The sequence below is a fragment of the Gorilla gorilla genome, chromosome 19 (genome assembly GCF_029281585.2).
Source record: "Gorilla gorilla gorilla isolate KB3781 chromosome 19, NHGRI_mGorGor1-v2.1_pri, whole genome shotgun sequence".
NCBI classification, from domain to species: Eukaryota; Metazoa; Chordata; class Mammalia; order Primates; family Hominidae; genus Gorilla; species Gorilla gorilla.
Genome location: NC_073243.2, coordinates 54,039,104 through 54,063,365, shown reverse-complemented (window position 1 = coordinate 54,063,365; position 24,262 = coordinate 54,039,104). Strand labels below are relative to the sequence as shown.

The 24,262-nt window shown below is 41.5% G+C and overlaps 1 protein-coding gene and 1 long non-coding RNA gene across 3 annotated transcripts in view; one reads left to right on the top strand and one right to left on the bottom strand.

The window, feature by feature from the left end:
* ANKRD55 (ankyrin repeat domain 55) overlaps positions 1 to 18,423 on the bottom strand; it is an 80,228-nt gene extending 61,805 nt beyond the window's left edge. The window contains exons 1-3 of the mRNA XM_019013644.4: positions 18,301 to 18,423; positions 10,190 to 10,320; positions 4,761 to 4,870 (exon numbers count right to left, since the gene is read on the bottom strand). Of these exons, the coding sequence (XP_018869189.3) occupies positions 4,761 to 4,870; positions 10,190 to 10,320; positions 18,301 to 18,394 (335 nt within the window). The 5' untranslated portion in view covers positions 18,395 to 18,423. The remainder of the gene's footprint in view (positions 1 to 4,760; positions 4,871 to 10,189; positions 10,321 to 18,300) is intronic.
* Positions 1 to 24,262, top strand: part of LOC129528148 (uncharacterized) — a 92,167-nt gene that overhangs the window by 37,550 nt on the left and 30,355 nt on the right. The gene's annotated exons all lie outside the window — the stretch shown is intronic.

Here is a 24,262-nt window from a genome sequence, read left to right as displayed (position 1 = left end):
AAAATAGTACTAATTTCAAGGGGAAGCTGAGCCTTGACATGTTAACTTGCCCGAGAGAATAAGAGCTGGAGCCAGATTTAAACTCAGTCAGTCTGACTCACACTCATGAGCTGGCACTCCTGGCCACCCTTCGGGGATCTTTCCCTTCTTTCTTTCTTTCTTTCTTTCTTTCTTTCTTTCTTTCTTTCTTTCTTTCTTTCTTTCTTTCTTTTTCTTCCTTCCTTCCTTCCTTCCTTCCTTCCTTCCTTCCTTCCTTCCTTCCTTTCCTTCCTTCCTTCCTTTCTTTTTCTTTCTTTCTTCTTTCTCTCTTTCTTTCCTTCTCTTTCTTTCTTTCCTTCCTTCCTTCCTTCGGGTCTTGTGCTGTCGCCCAGGTTGGATTACAGTGGCACGATCATAGCTCACCGCAGCCTCGAACTCCTGGGCTCAAGCAATCTTCCAGTCTCAGCCTCCTGAATAGGTAGGACTACAGCAGCACACCACTATGCCTGGCTAATTTTTTTAAAAAATCATTTTTAGAAATGAGGCCTCACTATGTTGCCTAAGCTGGTCTTGAACTCCTGGCCTCAAGTTATCCTCCTGCCTCTGTCTCCCAAAGCACTAGGATTACAGGTGTGAGCCACAATGCCTGGCCCCTTCAGGGATTTTAGATTGTTTTCAGATAAATATGGTGAAATAAGATAACGAGTGAAGAAACAAGACAAAGAGAAAACAAGGGCAGGAAAAAAAAAAGACATGATCTATAGTCCTACATGTATGCCAGAGGTGGGACACAAATTGAGTTTTGAATTTTCTAAATATATAAAGAAAGAAACATGCTCTGAAGTCACAGTGTCTGTATAGTAAAAATTAAAAAAATGATTTATCAGGAGCAGCACAGCAATTCCTTCTTCAGTAGAAATATTTCTTGTGGTTTCTCATATAGAATTTTTCAGAGGTGCTAATGAATGATGAGCCAGTAAGTTTTGTAAGACTGTTTCTTATAAGGCTTCTCAACGGAGACCAAGGGCTTAATGTAAAAATATGGCCATTAAAATAAATTCGGTTTCTACTTTAAACATTTAATGCAGATGTATCAAACTCTGCCATGGACCTAAAATTTCTCAAACAACTATAAAATATGTAATTTTAACAATGTAATTCCATAGGGAATCCTTTAGGGTGGACTAGTTTCCAATATTCTGTAGGTAACCAAACTACAGTCATGCATCATTTAATGATGGGAATACTTTCTGAGAAATGTGTCGTTAGGCGATTTCATCATTGTGTGGACATCATAGAGTGTATTACACAAACCTAGATGGTAGAGGGTACTACACACCTATGCTATATGGTAGAGCCTATTGCTTCTAGGCTACAAATATGCACAGCATGTGACTGTACTAGACACTGTAGGCAATTGTAACACAGTGGTAAGTATTTATGTATCTAAACATAGAAAAGGTACAGTAAAAATATGATATAATCATCTTATGGGACCATCATTACACATGCAGTCTGCCATTAACTGAAATGTCATTATGCAGCATGTGACTCTATTTGATTTGCCGTATGGTTGTTAGGACTTAACCCAATTAATCTTTGGAGAGCATTTACTAGAAATAACAATTTTGGTTTTGGAATAGTCAGTCTTAACTTTTTGGGATTATTAGTTAAAGCAGCTAGCATTGCCATAACTAAAGCAGAATTTTATCTTTCAGAATCAGTTAAGGGCTTTTTGGACAATACAACTAACTACGTCATCTGCACAGACAAGGATGTTTATTTTTCTTATTTCAACTCATCCAAGGGTGGTGGCTGGGCCGTTAGGTACAGTTTCAAGAGAGGGGAAGCCACGACTCTCTGCTCTCCTAGTTATAGCAACTTAATGTAGATCCTCAAGAGTCGAGGAGTACTGATAAGCATAATAAGAAATAGAAACACAAGTCCACAAAGAGGAAGTACACTTGGGTTGATTTTCAATTTATTATTGCAGTGATTTCAGAGAATGAACCTAATCAACTGATCCAATTGACATTGAATGTAATTTTGACTGACAAGGCTTAGTTTACCCCTTAGGTGCAATGGGTTAAGAACAGAGACAGAGAGCTTTTCACCAAAATCCATGTTCCCCTTTCTTGGATTGGAGGCATTGTTGGGAGGTGGATTCCTGGCTAGAAACTATATTCCCCAGAGCACCTTATAACCAGATGTGGTTGTATGACTAGTCCTTATTGATGGAATATGAGCAGAAATGAATTGTGTCATTTGCAGGCTGAGGTTTTAAAGAACTGAGTGTGGCTTCTCTATAGGGTAGTCCCTGCTTAATCTGCGGTTTCGCTTTCCATTATTTCAGTTACCCACAGTTCACTGTGGTTCAAAAACATTCAATGAAAAATTCCAGAAATAAACAATTCATGTTTTAAATTGTGCGGCATTCTGAGTAGAATGATGAAATCTGCCGCTAACTACACTCCGCTCTAATTAGTCACTTAGGAGCCAGCTCGGTTAACAGATCAGCTGTCCCCGTATCGCAGCACTGTGTTCACGTTACTCTTATTTTACTTAGCAGTGGCCCCAAAGTGCAAGAGTAGTGATACTGGCATATTGTTATAATTGTTCTATTCTATTATTATTGTTGTTAATCTCTTACTGTGCCTGATTTGTACGCTAAATTTTATAGGTATGTACGTAGAGGAAAAAAACATAGCATATATGGACTTTGGTACTATCTGAGGTTTCAGACATCGATGTGGGTCTTGGAACATATCCCCTCCAGGGTGAGGGGGGACTACTGTTCTCCTCTTTCCCCATCTGCAGGCTGAATGAAGGGCATTCCGTGCTCTTAGGGATGAAGGTGCTACAGAATGGAAGAAGCTTGGGTCCCTGAATTGCCATGTGGCAGGGAGCCACCTACCACCCCCCTACATTGGATGGTTACATGTCTGAGAAACTTTTTTTTTTTTTTGAGACGAAGTCTCACTTTGTCGCCCAGCCTGGAGTGCAGTGGTGCAAACTCAGCTCACTGCAACCTCCGCCTCCTGGGTTCAAGTGATTCTCCTGCTTCAGCCTCCTGAGTAGCTGGGCTTACAGGCACTCATCACCACATCTGGCTAATTTTTGTATTTTTAGTACAGGTGGGGTTTTGCCATGTTGGCCAGGCTGGTCTTGAACTCCTCACCTCAGGTTATCCATCTGCCTCGGCCTCCCAAAGTGCTGGGATTACAGGTGTGAGCCATGGCACCCGGCCAGAAATAATTTTTATTGTGTTGAAACACTGAAGCTTTGGATTTTATGTGTTACAACAGCCATAATTACCATAACTTAAATGGGCTCTTTTAATCTTCCAGAATCAGTTAATAGGTTTTGAAATGACCACTCTGAGTGAGGCAAGTAAAAGCAATTACGTAGAGTAAATTAAGACAGAAGAAACAGAAAAGGTACATTTTAAAGTTATTTTCTAAAGACCACTCTTGGGAAAACAGTATGATTTTGTGACTAAGCATTTTTGTGGGGTCATTCTTTTTTTTTTTTTTTTCCTAATTCATCAAGAGGGAGTCATCCCCTCACGATGTCTATTGATTGTTAACTGTCTGGGTTTGCTGTTCCTTTTCTAAACATCCTTGTTTTGTTGGGCTTTGGGTAAATCCTAGTTTTCTGTTATTTCTGGACATAGTCCAATATAATAAGAGTCAAGCCTTGGGAATAGTCCTGGAATTTCCCAGGACCTTTTATTTTACTGTAAAAGAGATTGAAGTAAAGAAATCTTGTTATTCCTCAGCCTGGAAGATTATGGCCTTGGGCTCCTCAAACCAGACAGAGCTTCAGGTTTTAGTTCTGGACACAGAGTTGAGAGGGTGAAGTATATAGAATACACTCCTTGTGCTGCTGGCCTATGACCTAGGCTTGGAAATGCTCAATTCCTGTCAGAGGCATGTTCTGCACAGCAGAAAGGGTCCACCATGTTACTGATTCCATAGTAGAAATGCTGTTAGCAACTGCTCTGAGGGGCTTTCTAAAGAATGGGGACCGAGGCCATGTAGACACAGAGGAATGGAGAAGCTACCCTTGGTATGGACAAAACCTTTTCCTTCATTGCTCAGTTATCTTACAAAAAGGTGGCCTTCTTGATCATCCAATTTACTTCAGTGTATTTCTTCACAGGGCTTCTAGGAGCACACACTTATGGTTTCCTTCTAACCCCCTGATCTCCCTGCTGCTGACTCCTTTGCCTCCTCCCAGCTCCTGGAGGCTGGCATGGCCCTGGGTTTAGACATTAACCTTTCTGCCCAGTCACTGCCCTTTTGCCCTATTTAATTTTCTTCATAGCCCTCATCACTATTAGAAATGATCTTATTTATTTGTTAACTGGTATGCTTAAGAGCTTCACTAGAATATAAGCTCTGTGACATCAGAGACTCTGTTTTATTTACTGTAGAATTTCAAAGGACTAGAACAGTCCTTGGTCCATAACATGTGCTCGAAAAATAGTTGTTGAATGCATAATTGACTGATTAATGGAATGAATGAATATATGAATTCTGATGATGACAAACAGCATGTCTTCTTAAAGATTAGGAGACAAAACTTTTATCGAAGTAGGAGGAGAGAGTTTGAAATTATTCTAGAATATTTTGTTGTGGTCCTATCTGCTGCAACTTCAAAAAAAAAAAAAGATGGTTTTCTTTTTCTTTTTTATCAGCCACAGAGGGATGGATTAGATGACCTTCTCATACAAGTTGAGTCACTCCCAACTTGAGCATCATGTAAACCTGGCCACTTACCTCACATCGGGCTCAGCAGTGGCAGCATGCAGTGGCAGGCGGCCATTTTTATCTGGGATATTGTGCTTGGCACCGTTTCTGAGTAGACTCACACAGCCTTCAAGCCAGCCCTGAAATATAAGAGCAACCACATCATTATATAACAGAAGCTCACGTAACATGGTCCAACAAACTTTCTCTAGATTTTTTTCCCTTTCTCTGGTTTGGTTAAAAACATATTTTATTTGACTTGAAGTGGTTAAGAACCACAACTCCATCTTAGATGCCTCAACAGATGGCCGAAGGTCTTGAAGTACAGATTCCCAGGTTTATGAGAGGACCTTTCCCCTTTAGATGCAGACTGACCTTAGAATTTCTCCATCTCCCCCTCCCCATTTCTAGGGCCACTCACTGGTATTACATGTATAAGCTCAGATGCATGATAAATGGGCCTTGGTCTTCTATTGCAAGCTCCTTTTCTAGTAACCACAAGGACAGCACCTTGCTTATTCAGGTCAGTCCCCCTCCCAGTGCCTAGCAGTCTAACCTGAGCTCCACTGCAATGGCTGGGACCCTGCCACCTTGTTAACTGATCTTTCTGATGCTGAAAGCTTGAATTCCTAAATATAAGGCATCACCAGCACCTTCCAAAGGTTTCCCATTGCTATGTTTTATCCACCTGTAAAGTCCTCAAGAAACTTTATGTGAACTGCTGAAACCTGCTGTCTACAGTTGTCTAGATTGAGAACTGATATGGCCACATCTCATGCTTGTCTCCTCCTCGGTCAACATTTACTGCTGGGTCATCTTCTCATTTTCTTTCCCATTTCAAAGGGCAGGTATAACTTCAGGCTAGCCCTCCCTCCCATGCTACTTTAACTGACCCATACCTATTGATAACCAAGGTTATCAATAGGCATGCTAAAGAGGATGTCTCCTACGTTCATCCAGAATGGCTTGGGTTATTTGCCCAATTATAAGTATACTTAAAAATAGATGAAATTATTATTATGAAGAATAATAGGATAACCCTCTATTTTGTTCAGAAGCAGGCTTCCCACCTTCCTACATTCGTGTCTAGGTAAACCTCAAAATTATCCAGTAAAATGAGAGAGATGACTGAAGATTTTTCCTCCTTATACTGAAAGCAATAAAAATCAAAATGTTGTCTGGGCAGGGTGGCTCACGCCTGTAATCCCAACACTTTGGGAGGCTGAGGTGGGTGGATCACAAGGTCAGGAGATCGAGACCATCCTGGCTAACACGGTGAAACCCCATCTCTACTAAAAATACAAAAAATTAGCTGGGAGTGGTGGCGGGTGCCTGTAGTCCCAGCTACTCGGGAGGCTGAGGCAGGAGAATGGCGTGAACCCGGGAGGCAGAGCTGGCAGTGAGCCGAGATCGCACCACTGCACTCCAACCTGGGCGACAGAATGAGACTCTGTCTCAAGAAAAAAAAAAAAAAAATCAAAATGTTAATAAATGCATGGAGAAGAAGGAAGAAAATGATAAGAAAAGAACCTTTTGGTTTTGAAAAGTCTGGAAGGAAAATCAACAAAAATGCATCAAAATTCAGAGTATAAATATTGAATATGATTTTGTAGAATTGACCATTAATATCTAAGTCTTAAGTAGAAGCAAGTATTTTTCTGGCATTTCCAGTCTTGAGTCATAGTTTACTGATGCATTAAATCTGTTTCTAGTTGTTAATGTCTAAATCATCAAGTTCTCAGATTAAAAGAAATGAGACTCAGAGACCCAAAAGAAAGGCATGCTGGGCAAATTTCAGAGTTGCCAAAGATTTACAGTTTTTGAAAAGCAGATCTTTTGGTGGGGGAAAGTTTGAAACACTTTTAAAAATCATATTGCAACATTTCCTGGAACTCTGTGTGTGTCAATGGTTTTCTGATTTTTTTTTTCCTGAAGATAAAAAGAAGAAAACCATTGAATATACTATCTGAAACCCTTGGTCAGTCACTATTAAGAACCAACAAATGAGTTTTATACCTACTATGTGCTGGCTGATTCCCCAAGTGTTAATTGTCAGCTGTGATGGGCATTTTTTTTTATTACATGTTACAAATGAAGGAGAAAGCACAAAGAGATACAGTGATTTGCCTAACCAACGTCACACACCTGTGAAATCTGATCATTTGAATTGGGTCCTTCTTGTTGTATCCAACTACTAAACCAGAGTTGAGAAGTCAGGGAAAAAAGCAGGCAGGGCACATAACATTGCTCCCAAAATGCAATTAGCTGTGAGCCTGGCTGCTGAAACTGCCTGTAGTAATTAGTTTTATCTAATGGCTTCTGAAAAACCTGCTGCAACTCAAAGACAAATTTTACCCACCATGGTCACTCACCAGTCAGGGCTTGCCAGCTCCCCAGAACTCGACTAGTGCCAATGAACTTTCTGGAAAAACAATATGTAACATTTCTCCTTCTAATAAGACCTACAACTTCCTCTTCATTCTTTGGACATATCGAGGATCACCTGGTCTGTGTGTATGCCCCGAATTGCAATTCTTTTTTTTCTTGTTTTTTGAGACAGGGTCTCACTCTGTCGCCCAGGCTGGAGTACAGTGGCACGATCTTGGCTCACTGCAGCCTCCACCTCCTGGGTTCAAGTGATTCTCCTGCCTCAGCTTCCCAAGTAGCTGGGACTACATGCATGCGCCACCACGCCTGGCTACATTTTGTATTTTTGGTAGAGACAGGGTTTCACCATGTTGCCCAGGCTGGTCAGGAACTCCTGACCTCAGGTGATCCACCTGCCTCGGCCTCCCAAAGTGCTGGGATTACAGGCGTGAGCCACCATGCCCGGCTCCAATTCTTATATATCAAATAATATGTTAAATGTAGAGATTTGCCTCTCTCTCTCTCTCTCTCTATATATATATATATATATCTTGGCTCACCACAACTTCCGCCTCCTGGGTTCAGGCGATTCTCCTGCCTCAGCCTCCCTAGTACCTGAAATTACAGGCATGCGCCACCACGCCCGACTAATTTTGTATTTTTAGTAGAGACAGGGTTTCTCCATGTTGGTCAGGCTGGTCTCAAACTCCCAACCTCAGATGATCCACTAGCCTCTTGACCTCCCAAAGTAGTGGGATTACAGGCGTGAGCCACCGTGCCTGGCCTCAACTCTACATATTTTATTTGAGTTTGACACATCTGTGGTAAGTTTTTTTGTACACTGAGTTCAGAGTTGTGGCTGAGACTTAACTTCTAAGTGTCCCGTTTGCGAAATTTTTCTTTAATTCTTGAATTTGAACATTGCCAGGAGGGAGGGATAAGCTTCACAGTGCAGTCCCCAGGACAACTGCTTCCTCTGAGCCTCAGCAGAACAATGGAGGGTCCTGCCTTGGGGAGCCACACGGAGATGGGGGCAGAGTTAAAAAGGTGGCACCACATGGTGTCCTGCTGGCAGACTCTCCTCATGCAGCCCTTAGAATATATTCCTAGAAAGAGTTGTCTGCAAAGGTGTCAACTTTCCAGGCTGCAAGGGTGTCCATCATTATTCACCGTGATTTAGAGGAGTACTTCTTCCCAGTCCCTTGCATAGCTCTCTAGTCAAAGAAATGTAAAATTTTGAATTTTTGAACTTTGAAAGGGGGACAGTTTGCTTTCACTACATTCTATTTGCTAGTGGCAGTCAACTTTAGAAACCCCTTCTACCCCCTTCCTCTACCCCCTTATCCCAGTTGTCTCTTTTCTTCAGCTCAGACACTGGAAAAGTCCATAGCAAGAGCAGTTCCTAAGGCATGTGCTAGAAGGGAGGGGGCTGGGAGGACAGCCATATGTCTGTCTGAGATATGGGACTTCGGCTAATACGCACAGACCAGTGGCTTTTAAACTTGACGGGCAAGTTTTTAAAAATCGCCTGGGAGGCTGAGGCGGGCAGATCATGAGGTCAAGAGATCAAGACCATCCTGGCCAACATGGTGAAACCCTGTCTCTACTAAAAATACAAAAATTAGCTGGGTGTGGTTGGTCATGCCTGTAGTCCCAGCTACCTGGGAGGCTATGGCAGGAGAATCGCTTGAACCTGGGAGGCAGAGGCTGCAGTGAGCTGAGATCGCACCACTGCACTCCAGCCTGGTGACAGAGTGAGACTCTGTCTCAAAAAAAAAAAAAAAAAAAAAAAAATTGCCAAGGAGGTTTGCTTAACATGCAGACTCCCCCAACACCAATTACCCCAGTCCTGCTCCCAGAGTATCTGACTCAGAAGGTCTAGGGTATACCCCTGGTACCTGCATTTGACACTAATGTGAATAAGTTCTGATAACCCTCTACCATCAGACCAGCCTGGCACTTGCATTTGAAACAAGCACCCCAAGGGATATTGACACAAAAGATCTGTGGACCACAGTTTGAAAATTTCTTCCCAGATTTGCATGTGAGTTCTAGAGAGAGAGCACAAATAGAAAATGAAAAAGTAGGCTCTAAAGGAAATCTCTGTGAGACTTGGGTAATGCTTCATTGCAATTTATGATAGGTCATGGCAGAAAGGGGTGGTGTTTGGGAAAGGGAAGTGATTTAATTCAGCAGGACACCCTCAATGGGGCTGGTCCAGAGTGAATTCACCACCATCAGTGGGCAGCAATAGCAAATGCAAGCCATAGCAAATGCAAGAAGCTGCACTGGTAGCAATGGTGGTCATAGTGAAGATTTCTGGGTACCACTCTGGAGAGGAAGAAAAAGGATGACCTCCATGTGGTGGTTAGGACTTGTTTGACATGGACTCAAGGCACCCCTAGGACCTCCCAAAAGGATTGCAGGAAGAGTTTTAGAGGAGAGGGTTTTGAGGATTTTCAGTAAGGCTTAACCAGGCTTGCTCTAATGTTGGGAAATGCTGAACTGAAATCTCTACTGGTGAGGACTAGTATTATGACACAGTTGTTAAATTGAGCCCTGACTGTGGGCTGAGTCCTCTGCTTGGCATTGTCCCTTTAAGAGCCTGCTTTGTCTCCCCTGTTCTCTATCTTCCAGTCCCTCCCACCACCTTCCCCAGTTCTCATTGTTCTCCACATTCCTTAGCCTCAAGCTTCTACTCAACCAATCCTACCCCACAGATGTTAACTGGATCTTCACAGTATTCCCACCCTGTTGGGGTTATTTAGGGAGATTGTTTTTAGAAGCACCAAGTGTGTCCAGAAATATCCCAAGAGAAATTCTGATGCTGTTAAGATAGAAAAGAATGTTTTCCTAATGGCCATATCACCTCTATCTTAGAGGATTGTTAGGAAGATCCAAAATGGCCCAAATTCATGAAACCAACTCTAAGTGGGGATATAAACGTTGAAGATGATTGGAGTAAAGCTTCAAGTTCCAGCTCCTTTAGCCAGCTGCATAGATCCAAGAATGCTCCTTTGCAACTGGGACCCCATAATGACACCCTTTGCCTACCCTGCTCCTTAGACCCTGTGACAGGCACAAGTCAGTACCAGGTAGGTGGCCAGGCATAAACTTGTGCGGCCATAAGCATCCTGCATGTTAATATTGGCTCCCATCTTCAACAGCAGCTTCACTGTGTCCACTTGACGTCCAGAAACCGCATGCATCAAGGGCGTGCATCCTGGAATGAGACATTTCAACAGCCTTTAAACATGTTTGACCCATGAAACTGATGAGCAGGCTTTATTGGCCTGTTCATTTATTTTGCTGTTTGCAATACAAACCCAGCTGTTTGTATGGGACTGAAGGGAGATGAAGCTGATTGTTGCTACATCTCTATAAACTATGTATTTTTTTTACTGGCTCTTTTCAATCTTCTGCAATTTTGCAATAATTGGCTGAGTAAAACATTTTGGGTAGATGATAAAAATTGCTTATGACTGTGTCAGGGATCAGCATAATTTAAGACATAACAGGCAGATTTATCCTGACTTGGCTTGAACCATGTAGAATCTAGGAGTGCCTTTGGAAAGCCGCTCTATCTAGGCAGATGGGTTCAGCACACTTTTATTGGGGGTAGCAGGTGTTAAGGGGCAGCAACAGTACCCAGCCTTGGATTGCACAAATTCTTGCTGAAAAAGTGGCCACCTGTACTGAAATGCTTCTCTGTTTTCAGAATCAATATAGGTCAAGGCATTTAGTTTTTTATGTGTTTTCTTCCTGAATAAAAATAGAGATGAAATTACACATTTTGATGAACTTTGCAGGGCTGTTGGAACAAGCCAGCCTCATGAAGCAGGATCCAGGTGCTTCTTATTCCTTCAGGTGAAGAACTCAAACCTCAGATTCACTCCTTGCCCAGTCGAGACTTGTGTAGATGTCTTTGGACTGGAGATTGTGATTCTTCTCCAGATGAACTGCAAGCTATGACCCTGAGAAATCCCTGAGAAAGGGTAAATCCCGAGATTTCTGTTTTCACTGAAAGAACACCGAGTTCAGAGTTGTGGCTGAGTCTTAACTTCTAAGTGTCCCTTTTGCCAAAGTTTTCTTTAATATTTGAATTTGAACATTGCCAGGAGGGAGTGATGAGCTTTGCAGTGCAGTCCCTAGGACACCAGAAATTGAGTTGCAGTCGGCAACTCAATTTCTCTCCAATTTTTTTCCTTCTGAAACTCTTTCAGTCATCTGTACTGGGAAAAAGCAGCAATGAAGTGCTATGTCTTAAAATAGTTGCAAAATTTCCTTCCTTTCCCTTCCTCCCTTCCTTTCTTCCTGTCAACAAGTGGTAATTATAACTATTGAGAGAAAAAAAGGACATGCTGCAAAAGGCAATTATTGAAGCAATCTGTGAATCTGAAATGCTCAGTAAGTAAAGCTAAAGAATCCCTAGATAGGCGGGGTGTGGTGGCTCCTGCCTGTAATCCCAGCACTTTGGGAGGCAGAGGTGGGCAGATCTCTTGAGGCCAGGAGTTCGAGAACAGCCTGGCCAACATGGTGAAACCCTGTCTAAAAATTCAAAAAAAATTAGCCGGGCATGGTGGCACGCACCTATGATCCCAGCTACTCAGGAGGCTGAGGCAGGAGAATTGCTTGAACCCGGGAGGTGGAGGTTGCAGTGAGCCGAGATTGTGCCACTGCACTCCAGCCTGGGTGACAGAGTGAGACTCCATCTCAAAAAACACACACACACAAAGAAACAAAAACAGAATCCCTAGATATTGTTTTCATAAAATTACATGCTATGTCTGGCTAATTTACATCTATCTTGAGAGCCTAGCTTACATATAAATTTCTTCAGGGAACACCTTCCTGACCCTCCATTGTGAACTGGACGTCCATGTTATAATTTTTCATCATCCTTCATTTTTCTCTAGTAATTCTTTTAATATTTTACAGTTATGTATTGATTGAGCATAATCACGTGTTTAAAATTTGTCTCTTCTAAGCTATAAATTCGAAGTGGAAGGAACCACATCTCTCATGCTCATCACTGAATCCTCGGTACCAACCACTGTACCTGGTACCGGGAAGATATTAAACAGCAATTCTGAAATGCATAACCAAATGATTACTGAACAAATCTTTTCTTTCTTTTTGTTTTTTTGAGACAGCATCTTGCTCTGTTGCCCAGGCTGGAGTGCAGTGGTGTGATCATGGCTCCCTGCAGCCTTGACCTTCTAGGCTCAAGCAATCCTTCCACGTCAATGTCTCAACGTACAGGGATTACCGGCGTAAGCCACTGCATCTGGCCCAAATATTTCTTAAGTTTAAAATAATTTTCCTGAGGTGTCTCTAACTGAGGTTTAGGGAGGAATGACAGATTTATCTCCAAATGGGGTTCCAAAATTTATTTTAAGTTGGTACATTTGTCCTTGTAGAAAATAGAAAAAAAAAACCCTCAGAATAAAACAAATAAGACAGTACAGCATTGTTCCTGTATGTAAAATTCATATATAAAAGAAAAGGTCTTCCTTAAACAAAAGCGATAGGAAAAGTAACAAAAAACAATAGCAACAACAACAAAAATACGGTACTTAGGAATAAATCTAACCGAAGAAGAGCAAGACTTATGAGGATAAGAAGTATAAAACTTACTGGGTGACATAAAAGAAGAACTAAACATGGGAAGATACTATGTTTATGAAGGAAAAGACTTAATATAATAGAGCTATCAATTTCCTGAAAATGAATCTATACATTCATTGCAAGTCTAATAAAAACTCAACAAAGCTGTTGTGAAACTTGAAAAAAATCCTAAAATTTATCTGGAAGTTTAAAGTGCCAAAAAAATTTTCAAGACAATTTTACAGTAGAATGAAAGAGGATTATTGCTTTTTGAACCAACAAGATTATACAGCCATGGTAATTAAAACAATAAATATATCAACAGAACAGAAGAAACAGTCCAGGAAATACTTAGACCTATGGAGGAACTCAATATATGACCAAAGTGACATCACAAATCAGTAGGAAAAAAAAAGGTATTCAATAAATGGTGCTGACAAACTGGCTATACAAAAGGGATATGTTAAAATTAGATCTAAAATTCACATCATACATAAATACTTTCCAAATGGATTAGACACCAAATATGAAAAGCAAAATTTAACAACCTACAAAATATATAGACGAATATATTTTATAACATTAAGACTAGTAAGGCCTTACTGAAGAAGACATAAAAACTGCAAACTATAAAGAAAACATTTTATTAAATTCAATTATGTTCAAATTAAAATTTTCTGTATTACATAAGATCCCATAAATGAAATGAAAAGGCCAGCTACAGATTGGGAGGTTATTTTAATTCATAAAACCAAGAAAAAATTATGAGCTTAACTAAATAAATAACATCAACAATTCAATCAGAAAGAAATAATGTAGGAGCAATTTGAGAGACAGCAGACACAAGTCAATAAATGTATGAAAGATTATAAATCTCTCAAATAATTAGGGAATACATATTTCTATATTTCTCAAATGTCATTGAGAAATGACATTGAGAAATGACATTGAGAAACCACTTCATACATATTGGATTAGCACTTATAAAACATCTGAAATGCCAGGTGTTGTCAAGAATTTGGGAAACTCTTACACACTGTTGGTTAAAGTATAAGTTGGGACAACCATTTTTGGGGATAAATGTGGCAACATTTAATAAAATCATAGGTGCTTATACCTTATAACCCTGTAATTCCACTTCCAAGTTTATTTCATAAAGAAAATTTCACATTGATGAACAAAGAGATATAATCAAAGACGATAATGAAGAACTAAACTAACAAGAAATGGCATAAATGAACATTAATAGAGAAATACATAAATTATATTTATGCAAAGAAGTGTCATAGAGCAATTAAAATGTCTGAGTTAAATTAATCCAGATCCACTTGAATAAATCTTAAAGACATAATTTTGAGTGAAGAAAGCCAATTGCAAATTGGCTTTATTTATGTAAATTTTATAAATCAAAATAACAACAGATTGCTATAAACCCAGGAAAAATAGTTCAAGCACAAAAACAGAAAAAGGAAAGATATACACCAGCTTCAGAATAGCGGTTAGTTATTTTAGAGGAATGAAGGGAAAAGGGGTGGAATCAGAAAAGAATAAAAAGGGCCTTCAACTGCTCTGTAACTTTTTTCCTTTAAAAAAATCCAAGGAAAAGATTGCAAATTGTCAAAATTGTTAAATTCTGCAAAGTAAAGGGTGGAGCAACTTGGTTAGGTAAGGTGTGCAGGAAGGTAGCCTCAGCATCTTGTGTCCTTAAATGATCCACTTTGCCACATGGTAAAGTGTTCAAGAACTTTAAGACATCTGCACTATAAGATAAGGAGCAGAAACAGCACTAACCAAGGGCACAGAATATTTGGGTTCCAGTTCCAGCTACTATGAAACTTTGGCTAAGAAACTTAGCCACTTCGAGACTCATTGTCTTGTCCTGGGTGGTGCAAAGTAATTACAGTAAGGTTATGAAATTCCAAAAGCAACAATAATAGCTTGTATTTATTGAGTGTTTATTATGTATCAGGCAAAACTTTGAATGCTCTAGATGGATTAACCCAGCTAGTTTTGATTTTTGTACTGTCTTAGTCTGTTTTCTGTTGCTGTAAACGAATACACGAGACTGGGTAATTTATAAAGAGAAGAATTTTATTTCTTTCAGTTCTGGAGGCTGGGATGTCCAAGGTTGAGGGGCCATATTGGGTGAGGGCCTTTTTGGTGGTGGGAACTCTCTGCAGAGTCCTGAGGTGGTACAGGGTATCACATGGCAAGGGAGCTCATGAGAGATGACCAAACTAGCTTTTATAACAGACCCAATCCCATGATTACTAACCCACTCCCACAATGACCCATGAGTGGATTAATCCCAATAATCTCCCAAAGGTTCCACCTCTCAACAATACTGCATTGTGGACCAGGTTCCCAACACATGAAATTTGAGGGAACACATTCGAACTATAGCATGTAGCTTGAATGTAGTTGACATTGGGTATACTGATTCCTTCCACTTTATTCTTTTTCAAAATTGTTTTAACTATCCTAGTTCCTTTGTATTTCTATACACATTTTAGCTAATCTTGTCTATATACACAAAAAATCTTGCTGGGGTTTGGTAGAAATTGTGGCCTCCATCTCATGCCAAGATGTCTCTTCAGAATTTGCGCTAAACCTGTATACAAATTTGAAGAGCACTGCACGTTTACTATGTTGAGCCTTCTAGTCCACAAACATGGTATGCCTTTCCATTTATTAAGATCTTTGATTTATTTAATTAGTACTTTATAGTTTTCAACATACAAGTTCTGTACATATTTTATTGTATTTGAACCTAAATGTTTCTTTTTACTGAGTGATTTTAAATGGTATTATAGTTTAAAATTTTGATGTCTGCGTGTTCATTGTTTGTATACAAAAATAAAATCTATGTCTTGTACCCTGTGACCTTGCTGAACTCACTTAAGTTGTAGGAGTATGTTGGTAGGTTCCTTAGGAGTTACCATGAAGACAATCAAATTGTGCAAAAAGTAATAGTTTTCTTTTTTCCTTTTCAAGATGTATGCTTTTGGCCCGGCCAATGACTCACACCTGTAATCCCAGCACTTTGGGAGGCCAAGGTGGGAGGATCACCTGAGAGGTCAGAAGTTTGAGAAGAGCCTGGGCAACACGGTGAAACCTGTCTCTACTAAAAATACACAAATTAGCTGGGAGCAGTGGCGAGCACCTGTAGTCCCAGTTACTCAGGAGTCTGAGGCAGAATTGCTTGAACCCGGGAGGTGGAGGTTGCAGTGAGCCGAGATTGCACCACTGCACTCCAGTCTGGGTAAAAAATAAAAGATGTATGCTTTTTATTTCCTTTTCTTGCCCTTTTGCACTCATATTAAACTATGCTGAATTGGAGTGGTGAGAGTGGACATTCACACCTTGTTCCAGGTCTTAGGGGCAAAGCACTCAAACTTTCACCATTAAGTAAAACCTTAGCTCTAGAGTTGTTGTTGTTGTTGTTGATACTCTTCCTTATGTTGAAGAAGCTCTCCTCTATTCCTGTTTTTCTGAGATTTTTATTATTAATATGTGTTAAATTTTGTCTAAAGCTTTTTTTGTATTAATTGATATGAACATGTGATTTTTCTGCCTTAGTTGGTTAATTCGGTGGATTACATTGACTTTCAAATATTGAACCAGTCTTACAGCCCTAACATCCCTAAAACAAACCCTACTTGGTCATGGTGTATGATTCTTTTTGTTTTTGTTTTGAGATAGAGTCTCGCTCTGTCACCCAGGCTGAAGTGCAGTAGTGCGATCTCGGCTCACTGCAACCTCCGCCTCCCGGTTCAAGCAATTCTCGTGCTCAGCCTCCCCAGTAGCTAGGATTACAGGCGCATGCCACCGTACCCAGCTAATTTTTGTATTTTTAGTAGAGACGGGGTTTCATCGTGTTGGCCAGGCCTGTCTTGACCTCAAGTCCTGATCTCAAGTGATCTGCTTGCCTCGGCCTCCCGAAGTGTTGGGATTATAGGCGTGAGCCACCGTGTCCAGCCTATTTCTGTATATTACTGAATTCTATTTGCTAATATTTGGTTAAGGATTTTTATATCTACATTCATGAAGACCACTGGTGTATAGGCTTATTTTTTTTTACATCGTCTTTGGTTTTGATAGTGAAGTAATACTAGCTCATAAACATAACTGAAACGTGTTTTCTCATCTCTTTTTTTTGGAAGAGATTATGTGGAATCGATGCTGGTTATTCTTTAAAAGTTTGTAGAAATCTGCCAGGTGAGGTGGTTCATATCTATAATCTTAGCACTTTGGGAGGCCAAGGTGGGAGGATCACAAATCTCTGGTGAAATAATCTAGTCCTGAAGATATCTTTTTTGGGGGGGATTTTAAAATTATGAAGTCAATTTCCTAATTATAGGGCTCTTCAGATTACCTATTTCTTATTGGCTGTTTCTTACTGTTCTGTTTTCAAGTTCATTACTTCTTTCCTTTGCATCCTCATTCTGCTGCTGAGCTTATTCACTGAGTTTTAACATTGTGATGACTGTATTTTTGATTTTTAAAAATTCTCATTTGGTTTTTCCTTATGTCTTTTATTTCTTTGCTGAGACTTTCTATTTTTTTCTTTAGTTTTAAGCATGTTTTCAATTGCTCATTGAAGCATTTTTGTCACGGTTATTTTAAAATCTTTGTGAGATAATTCTAACATCTCTTTCATTGGCATCTGTTGATTATTTTTTCATTCAGTTTGGGATCTTCCTGTTTCTTGGTATGACAAGTAATTTTTGATTGAAACTTGGACATTTGGGGTATTATATTATGAGATTCCTGATCTTAAACCTTTTATTTTAGCTGGCTTCCATGGGCACTGCTGTAAAGGGGAAGTAAAGGGGTGCCACCTCATTATTGCAAGGTGGCATTAGAAATCCAGGTTTCCTACTCAGTCTTTGCTGGAATGAGTGGGGCTGGAGCCCCATGGCTTTTTGTGGTGTTTGGCTGGAGTAGGGACTTATTGTCTAAAAAGTGTTCTGTCTTTCTAGGCTGTTTCTTTCCTGGTCCTTTTGCCAGAGAGAGAAGGCTTTTGTTGTTTTTCTTGCTGTCTGGTCTGTGCCTGTTGACATTTCTGGGTTGCCAGCTTCTTCAGCATCAGCTCTGGGAGAGACAAGGCAAGAAGAAAACCCCGGGCACTTACACCATGTCATTCCTTGAGTCAGAAGATCTCAGCTCATCTGTCATTTTATCTCCATCTTCCAGAGTCTTTTTATGTTTATATATAACGTCCAGGGTTTTTAGTTGCATTTAGCAGAAATGATACGAAAGAAATGCATCTACTCCATCTTCCCAGAAGCAGAAATCCTTGCTCTTTGCCTTTTACAGTTACATTTTCTCAACATCCATTGCTACCAAAAGTAGCCTGCTTTTTCCGTACCCTTTCCTAACTACTTGACCTATCTATTTTGGTCATTCATACAAAGATATTGAAAACAAACTCAAACTGATGACTTCATTATAAGAGGCGATGTGGTACCTGCACATAGCCACAGTATCAAAATGGCTGGTCAGATATACATTTATTAATATTGCTCATGTCTGAAGGCCATCTCTAAAAAAATAGAGCAGAACATTCTGGATTCAAAATGCATACATATCTCACCTTCACTGTCACAGCATTCTAGGATAGAAGGGTCTTCCCGAATCACTGCAGTCAGAGCATTGACATCTCCATTAGAGGCTGCTTGATAAACCATGGTCAGGTCAACTTCCTCAGATGAGTCACCTTCATGCATCAAACAGACACAGTGTTAGTGTGTGGAGCCAGTTCACTGAAAGGATAACAATACCCAAGTCGTCACCCACACAAGTGATTCATTAAAACTTCTCAAGTGAATCCAGGCAGAAGTCTGGGTCATCCTGGCTACACACTCCCTCACCACTTCTGAAGAAAGGTGGATCACTCATGCCATTTGTAACACTGCCGTGTATTGGAAAGGAACCTGAGGGATTGGATGTCATTTGAGATTTTCTGATTATTTCCAGGCATTCAGGCTTCTCGAAGCCAGGGAGCCCAGAGAGGAAAGTGGGAAGTGGGGCCCTCATCTTGGTTCTGCATTGCCCTTTTTGATCTGGAACATGTTCCTTGTCCTCCCAATAACTCAGTTTACTACCTTTCAAAGAGACATTGTGCTCTCCATTCTCCGTTCTCCAGATGTGGAGGGTTAGGCAGCCTTTCCCACCCTATTCTGTACCCTGAGGACTGACCCTTGCCGAGTGCTCCACCCAGGCTCCCTCACCCTCTTGCTTGCCCATGAGAGGCACGGGCAGGAGCCTGATGGGGAGAAGAGAGAGATGGGACATTTCTTCCTGCCTTCCCCTAGTGCAGTGTTTGGCAGGAGCCACTTCTCTCCCAACAGGAGGCTCTTTCTTGGCAGAGCCAGTCTCTTCCTCTGCAGAGTCAGTCTCTCTGGGTTCCCTGATAAAATGGTCCCCTCCCATCCTTCTTAGCTGTAAGGATGGGATTGGCTTCCCACTGATGTTAGTCTGTGGAGCTTCAGCATCCCTAGTTCATTCTTTCAGCCCTGCTTCATCTCTGCAAGCTGTCCCTTCATGAAAGTCTCTTCATTTCAACCACCTGAGATTTCATGAGAGGGCATTCCCAGAAGAAACAGAACTGTAGGCAACTCCTTTGAATTTGGTAGCCACCTACATTATGTCTTGTGCACGATTGAACCAACTAATAGCATGGTCAAAGGCAACATCAGGCCAGGCATGATGGCTCAGGTCTGTAATCTCAGCACTTTGGGAGGCTGAGGTGGGAGGATGGCTTGAGCCCAGGAGTTCGAGATCAGCCTGGGCAATACAGTGAGACCCTCTCTCTACAAAAAATTTAAAAATTAGCTGGGCATTGTGGTGGGTACCTGTAGTCCCAGGTACTCAGGAGGCTGAGGCAGGAGGATTGCTTGAGCCCCAGAGTTCAAGCAGTGAGCTATGATTGTGCCACTATACTCCAGCCTGGACAACAGAGTGAGACCTTGTCTTAAAACAAAAAAAAAGAAAGGCGACAACAGAACTATGGGTCAAGTGGGGCCGGGTGCAGTGGCTCATGCCTGTAATCCCAGCACCGTGCAAGGCCGAGGCGGGCGGATCACTTGAGGTCAGGAGTTCAAGACCAGCCTGGCCAATGTGGAGAAACCCAGTCTCTACTAAAAATACAAAAAAATAAGCCAGGTGTGGTGGCATGTGCCTGTAATCCCAGCTACTTGGGAGGCTGAGGCAGGATAATTGCTTGAACCCGGGAGGCAGAGGGTGCAGTGAGCCGAGATTGCACCACTGCACTCTAGCCTGGGTGACACAGCGAGACTCTGTCTCAAAACAAAACAACAACAACAAAAGAACTGTGGGTCAAGTGGAGAACGGGGAGGACTGGGAGGTGAGTTCTGCTCAAGAGGAGGCCTCCAGGGAGAGGCTGTGTTGATCGACTCACACAGTTCCTCCCATGCACGCCTCCTCTGCCCCTCAAGCATAGCCACTGTTCGGGTGTGGTGGCTCACGCCTGTAATCGCAGCACTTTGGGAGGCTGAGGTGGGTGGATCACCTGAGGTCAGGAGTTTGAGACCAGCCTAACCAACATGGAGAAACTCCGTCTCTACTAAAAATACAAAAAATTAGCTGGGCCTCGTGGCGCATGCCTGTAATTCCAGCTACTCGGGAGGCTGGGGCAGGAGAATTGCTTGAACCCGGGAGGTGGAGGTTGCGGTGAGCCGAGATGGCGCCATTGCACTCCAGCCTGGGCAACAAGAGTGAAACTCCATCTCAAAAAAAAAAAAAAAGTAAAAAAAGAGAAAAAGGTTTTTTTAAGTTGTGTTTTTCTGCTAATGTGGACATTATGTCAAAGATACTTTTTTGTTTTCAGTTCGAATAGATCTTTTGTTGGCAGTGGTCCTAACCCTTTGCCTCGGTTTCTCTGTCCCAGTATTTTTGGGAAGTCATAAGTGACTTTTAGCCGGTTGACCTGTCTGTCCCCAAAGGAACTTGTTATTGGAAATGATTCACTTATGACAACAAACTGTTTTGTAAAGTGAGTAGTTGTTCCCTAACTTACTCACGGTAGTATTTTGTTGTTTTCATTTGTTTGTTTTAGGCAGACTCACTTACACATTTGCCTGGGGGCCAGAAGTGAGAGAGGAGGGGTGTGCAGGTCAAATGCCACTCCTGTGATGAGCGCAAGGACTATGGAGGCAGACAACCTCAGTATCAGCTTGCACTAACCAGCTGTGTGGATTTGGGCCGTCCCCTCTCCAGGCCTTAGTTTCCTTGTTTTTGTTTGTTTGTTTGTTTATTTGAGACAGGGTCTCGTTGGGTCACCCAGGCTGGAGTGCAGTGGCGTGATCTTGGCTCACTGCAGCCTTGACCTCCCAGGCCCAAGTGATCCACCCATCTCAGCCTCCTGAGTAGCTGGGACTACAGACATGCACCACCACGCCCAGCTAATTTTTGTATTTTTTGTAGAGATGGGGTTTTGCCACGTTGCCCAGGCTGGTCTCTAATGATCCTCCCATGTTGGCTTCCCAAAGTGCTGTGATTTATAGGCGTAAGCCACTGTTCCTGGCCAGTTTCTTTGTCTTTAAAATGAAGGTAATAATGATGATAATTAGGATAACTACCTACCTCTCTTATAAGTTTGTTGTGAGGAAAAAAATGAGTTAATATTTAATTCTGTGTGCTTTTAGAACAAAGCCTGGCATATAATAGTGTATATATTTGCTGTGACTACTGCTACTTAAAAAAATTTTTTTTGGTGCGTTTAGAAAGCATTAGAAATCTGGGACATGTACAGAAAATAGTGTCTTGTTGATGATGATTAGATAAAAAGTCCATACATTGCACAGAACATTAGTCTCCGTTAGCAACCTTCCCAGGACTCTAGACATTTTGTTAAGATTTCTCACAGTATATTTGGGCACAAGAAATAGGGCCCAGAAACAGGACAAAGATGGAGCTGGTATCTGGTTGTGTGACCACATCCAAAGATGCTGGTGGTATCACTTCAGCAGGAAGATCCTGGTGGTGGGCTGAGGAGCTCTGTGTTTAACAGCCTGTTCATATGTTATATAATGTGCCTATATAACAGACATAAATGTATTCACAATCCGTTCATCACTGAGTGCAATAAAATACGCAAGGCACATTCATCACACTGTGGACCACGCACAGCTGACAGAAACAATGAATGCATTGCCTCATAGAATTATGATCCCCAAAATATCTTGCCAGAAATCTAATTAGATAGTATTTAATAGAGCTAAAGGTAGAGTAACATTGAAAGACAGGACCAGCTGGATTTCCTAGGCTGACTAAGAATCCCTAAGCCTAGCTGGGAAGGTGACTGCATCCACCTTTAAACACAGGGCTTGCAACTTAGCTCACACCCGACCAATCAGGTAGTAAAGAGAGCTCACTAAAATGCCCATTAGGCAAAAACAGGAGGTAAAGAAATAGCCAATCATCTATTGTCTGAGAGCACAGCGGGAGGGACAATGATCGGGATTTAAACCCAGGCATTCGAGCTGGCAACGGCTACCTTCTCTGGGTCGCCTCCCTTTGTATGGGAGCTCTGTTTTCACTCTATTAAATCTTGCAACTGCACACTCTTCTGGTCCGTGTTTGTTACGGCTCGAGCTGAGCTTTCGCTCACTGTCCACCACTGCTGTTTGCTGCTGTCGCGCTGACTTCTATCCCTCTGGATCCAGCAGGGTGACCGCTGTGCTCCTGATCCAGCGAGGCACCCATTGCTGCTCCCAATCGGGCTAAAGGCTTGCCATTGTTCCTGCACGGCTAACTGCCTGGGTTCATCCTAATCGAGCAGAACTCTAGTCACTGGGTTCTAGGTTCTCTTCCGTGACCCACGGCTTCTAATAGAGCTGTAACACTCACTGCATGGCCCAAGATTCCATTCCTTGGAATACGTGAGGCCAAGAACCCCAGGTCAGATAACACGAGGCTTGCTACCATCTTGGAAGCCCCCCGCCACCATCTTGGGAGCTCTAAGAACAAGGACTCCCGGTAACAATATCTTGGTCCACAAAATATCCAGTTGAACTGATTGAAGGGTGGTTAAGTATGTAGTTTTTGCACTCAACTTCCCCTCTCCCTGTTGATAAGGTAAACCTGATTATTCTCTAGGGCCTACTTCCTCTCCTCTTCTAGCCCACAGGCTGATTCAGTGGAATTGGCTATATCCCTGGTCAGGGGCACAACATGTGGCTTAGAACTAAGCCACTCAGCACTAGCATTATCCTGGCCATGGAGACGGATTCAGGGATGTGACCCAATTAGAGCCCATGAAAAGCAATGATACGTTTGATATGTTGACTGGGGTTGTCGAGAACAATACTGTCACTTTATTCTACCACCCATGAACCTGGAAGCCACCTGGTGACATCTTTCTCTTACCAGAGAAAGGTGGAGAGCTTTTCTCCGCCCTGCCCCCGCAACCGCGCCACCCCCCCCAACCAAAAAAAAAAAGAAAAAGAAAAAAGAAATCTTAGCCTAGGTCAATCTCCCGAAGCATTTCCCCAATGTTTTCTGGCAGTTTCATGTCTTACATTTAAATCTTTAATCCATTTTGATTTGACTTTTGTATATGGTGAGAGATAGGGGTCTAGTTTTATTCTTCTGCATATAGATATCCAGTCTTCCCAGCACCTTTTATTGAAGAGACTGTCCTTTCCCAAATGTATGTCTTGGTGCCTTTGTTAAAAATGAGTTGACTGTAAATGTGTGTACTTGTTTCTGGAATCTCAATTCTGTTCCATTGGTCTACGTGGCTGTTTTTATGCCAGTATCGTGCTATTTTGGTTACTATAGACTTGTAGTATAATTTGAAGTCAAGTAATGTGATGCCTCCAGCTTAAGTCAATTTACATAGATTTTGTGTATTCATTTGGATTTTCTTTTTAATCACTGAAAAAGTTCTGACTGATAAAACGTTTTAAAAAAGAACTTGGGAGTTTTAGCTGGAAAATTAGCTCTATAGAAATAAACAGCATTGTAATAAATTAGTAGGAAGTCTGGCTGAATTACCAAATCTAGTAGCCATATTGAGGGCAGTGATAGGCCTTTTCCATTCTTAACTGGTCAGTGTCATATTGAGGTCTACGGTCTCAATTAACAGGGGTATAGTGGCTAGAGAACATTCAGAGGTGAGTGACTGGAGGTATGAATGGACTTTAATCATGTCACGTGAAGAATGGTTGAAGGAAATAAATGTGTCTACTCTGAAGATTATTCCAGGGGTCATGATAGTAGCCTTCAGATAGTTAAAGAGTTTTTTTAATTAAAAAAATTGTGCAGGAGGCTGAGGCAGGAGAATGGCGTGAATCCGGGAGGCAGAGCTTGCAGTGAGCCAACATCGCGCCACTGCACTCCAGCCTGGGCAACAGAGCGAGACTCTGTCTCAAAAAAAAAAAAAAATGTGGTAAAAGATACATAAAATTTGAAATTTTGACCATTTAAGTGTACTTACAGTTCAATTGCATTATGTCCATTCACACCGTTGTGTAACCATCACTAAAACTCATCTTTTCATCTTCCAAATCTCTGTACTCATTAAACTGTAA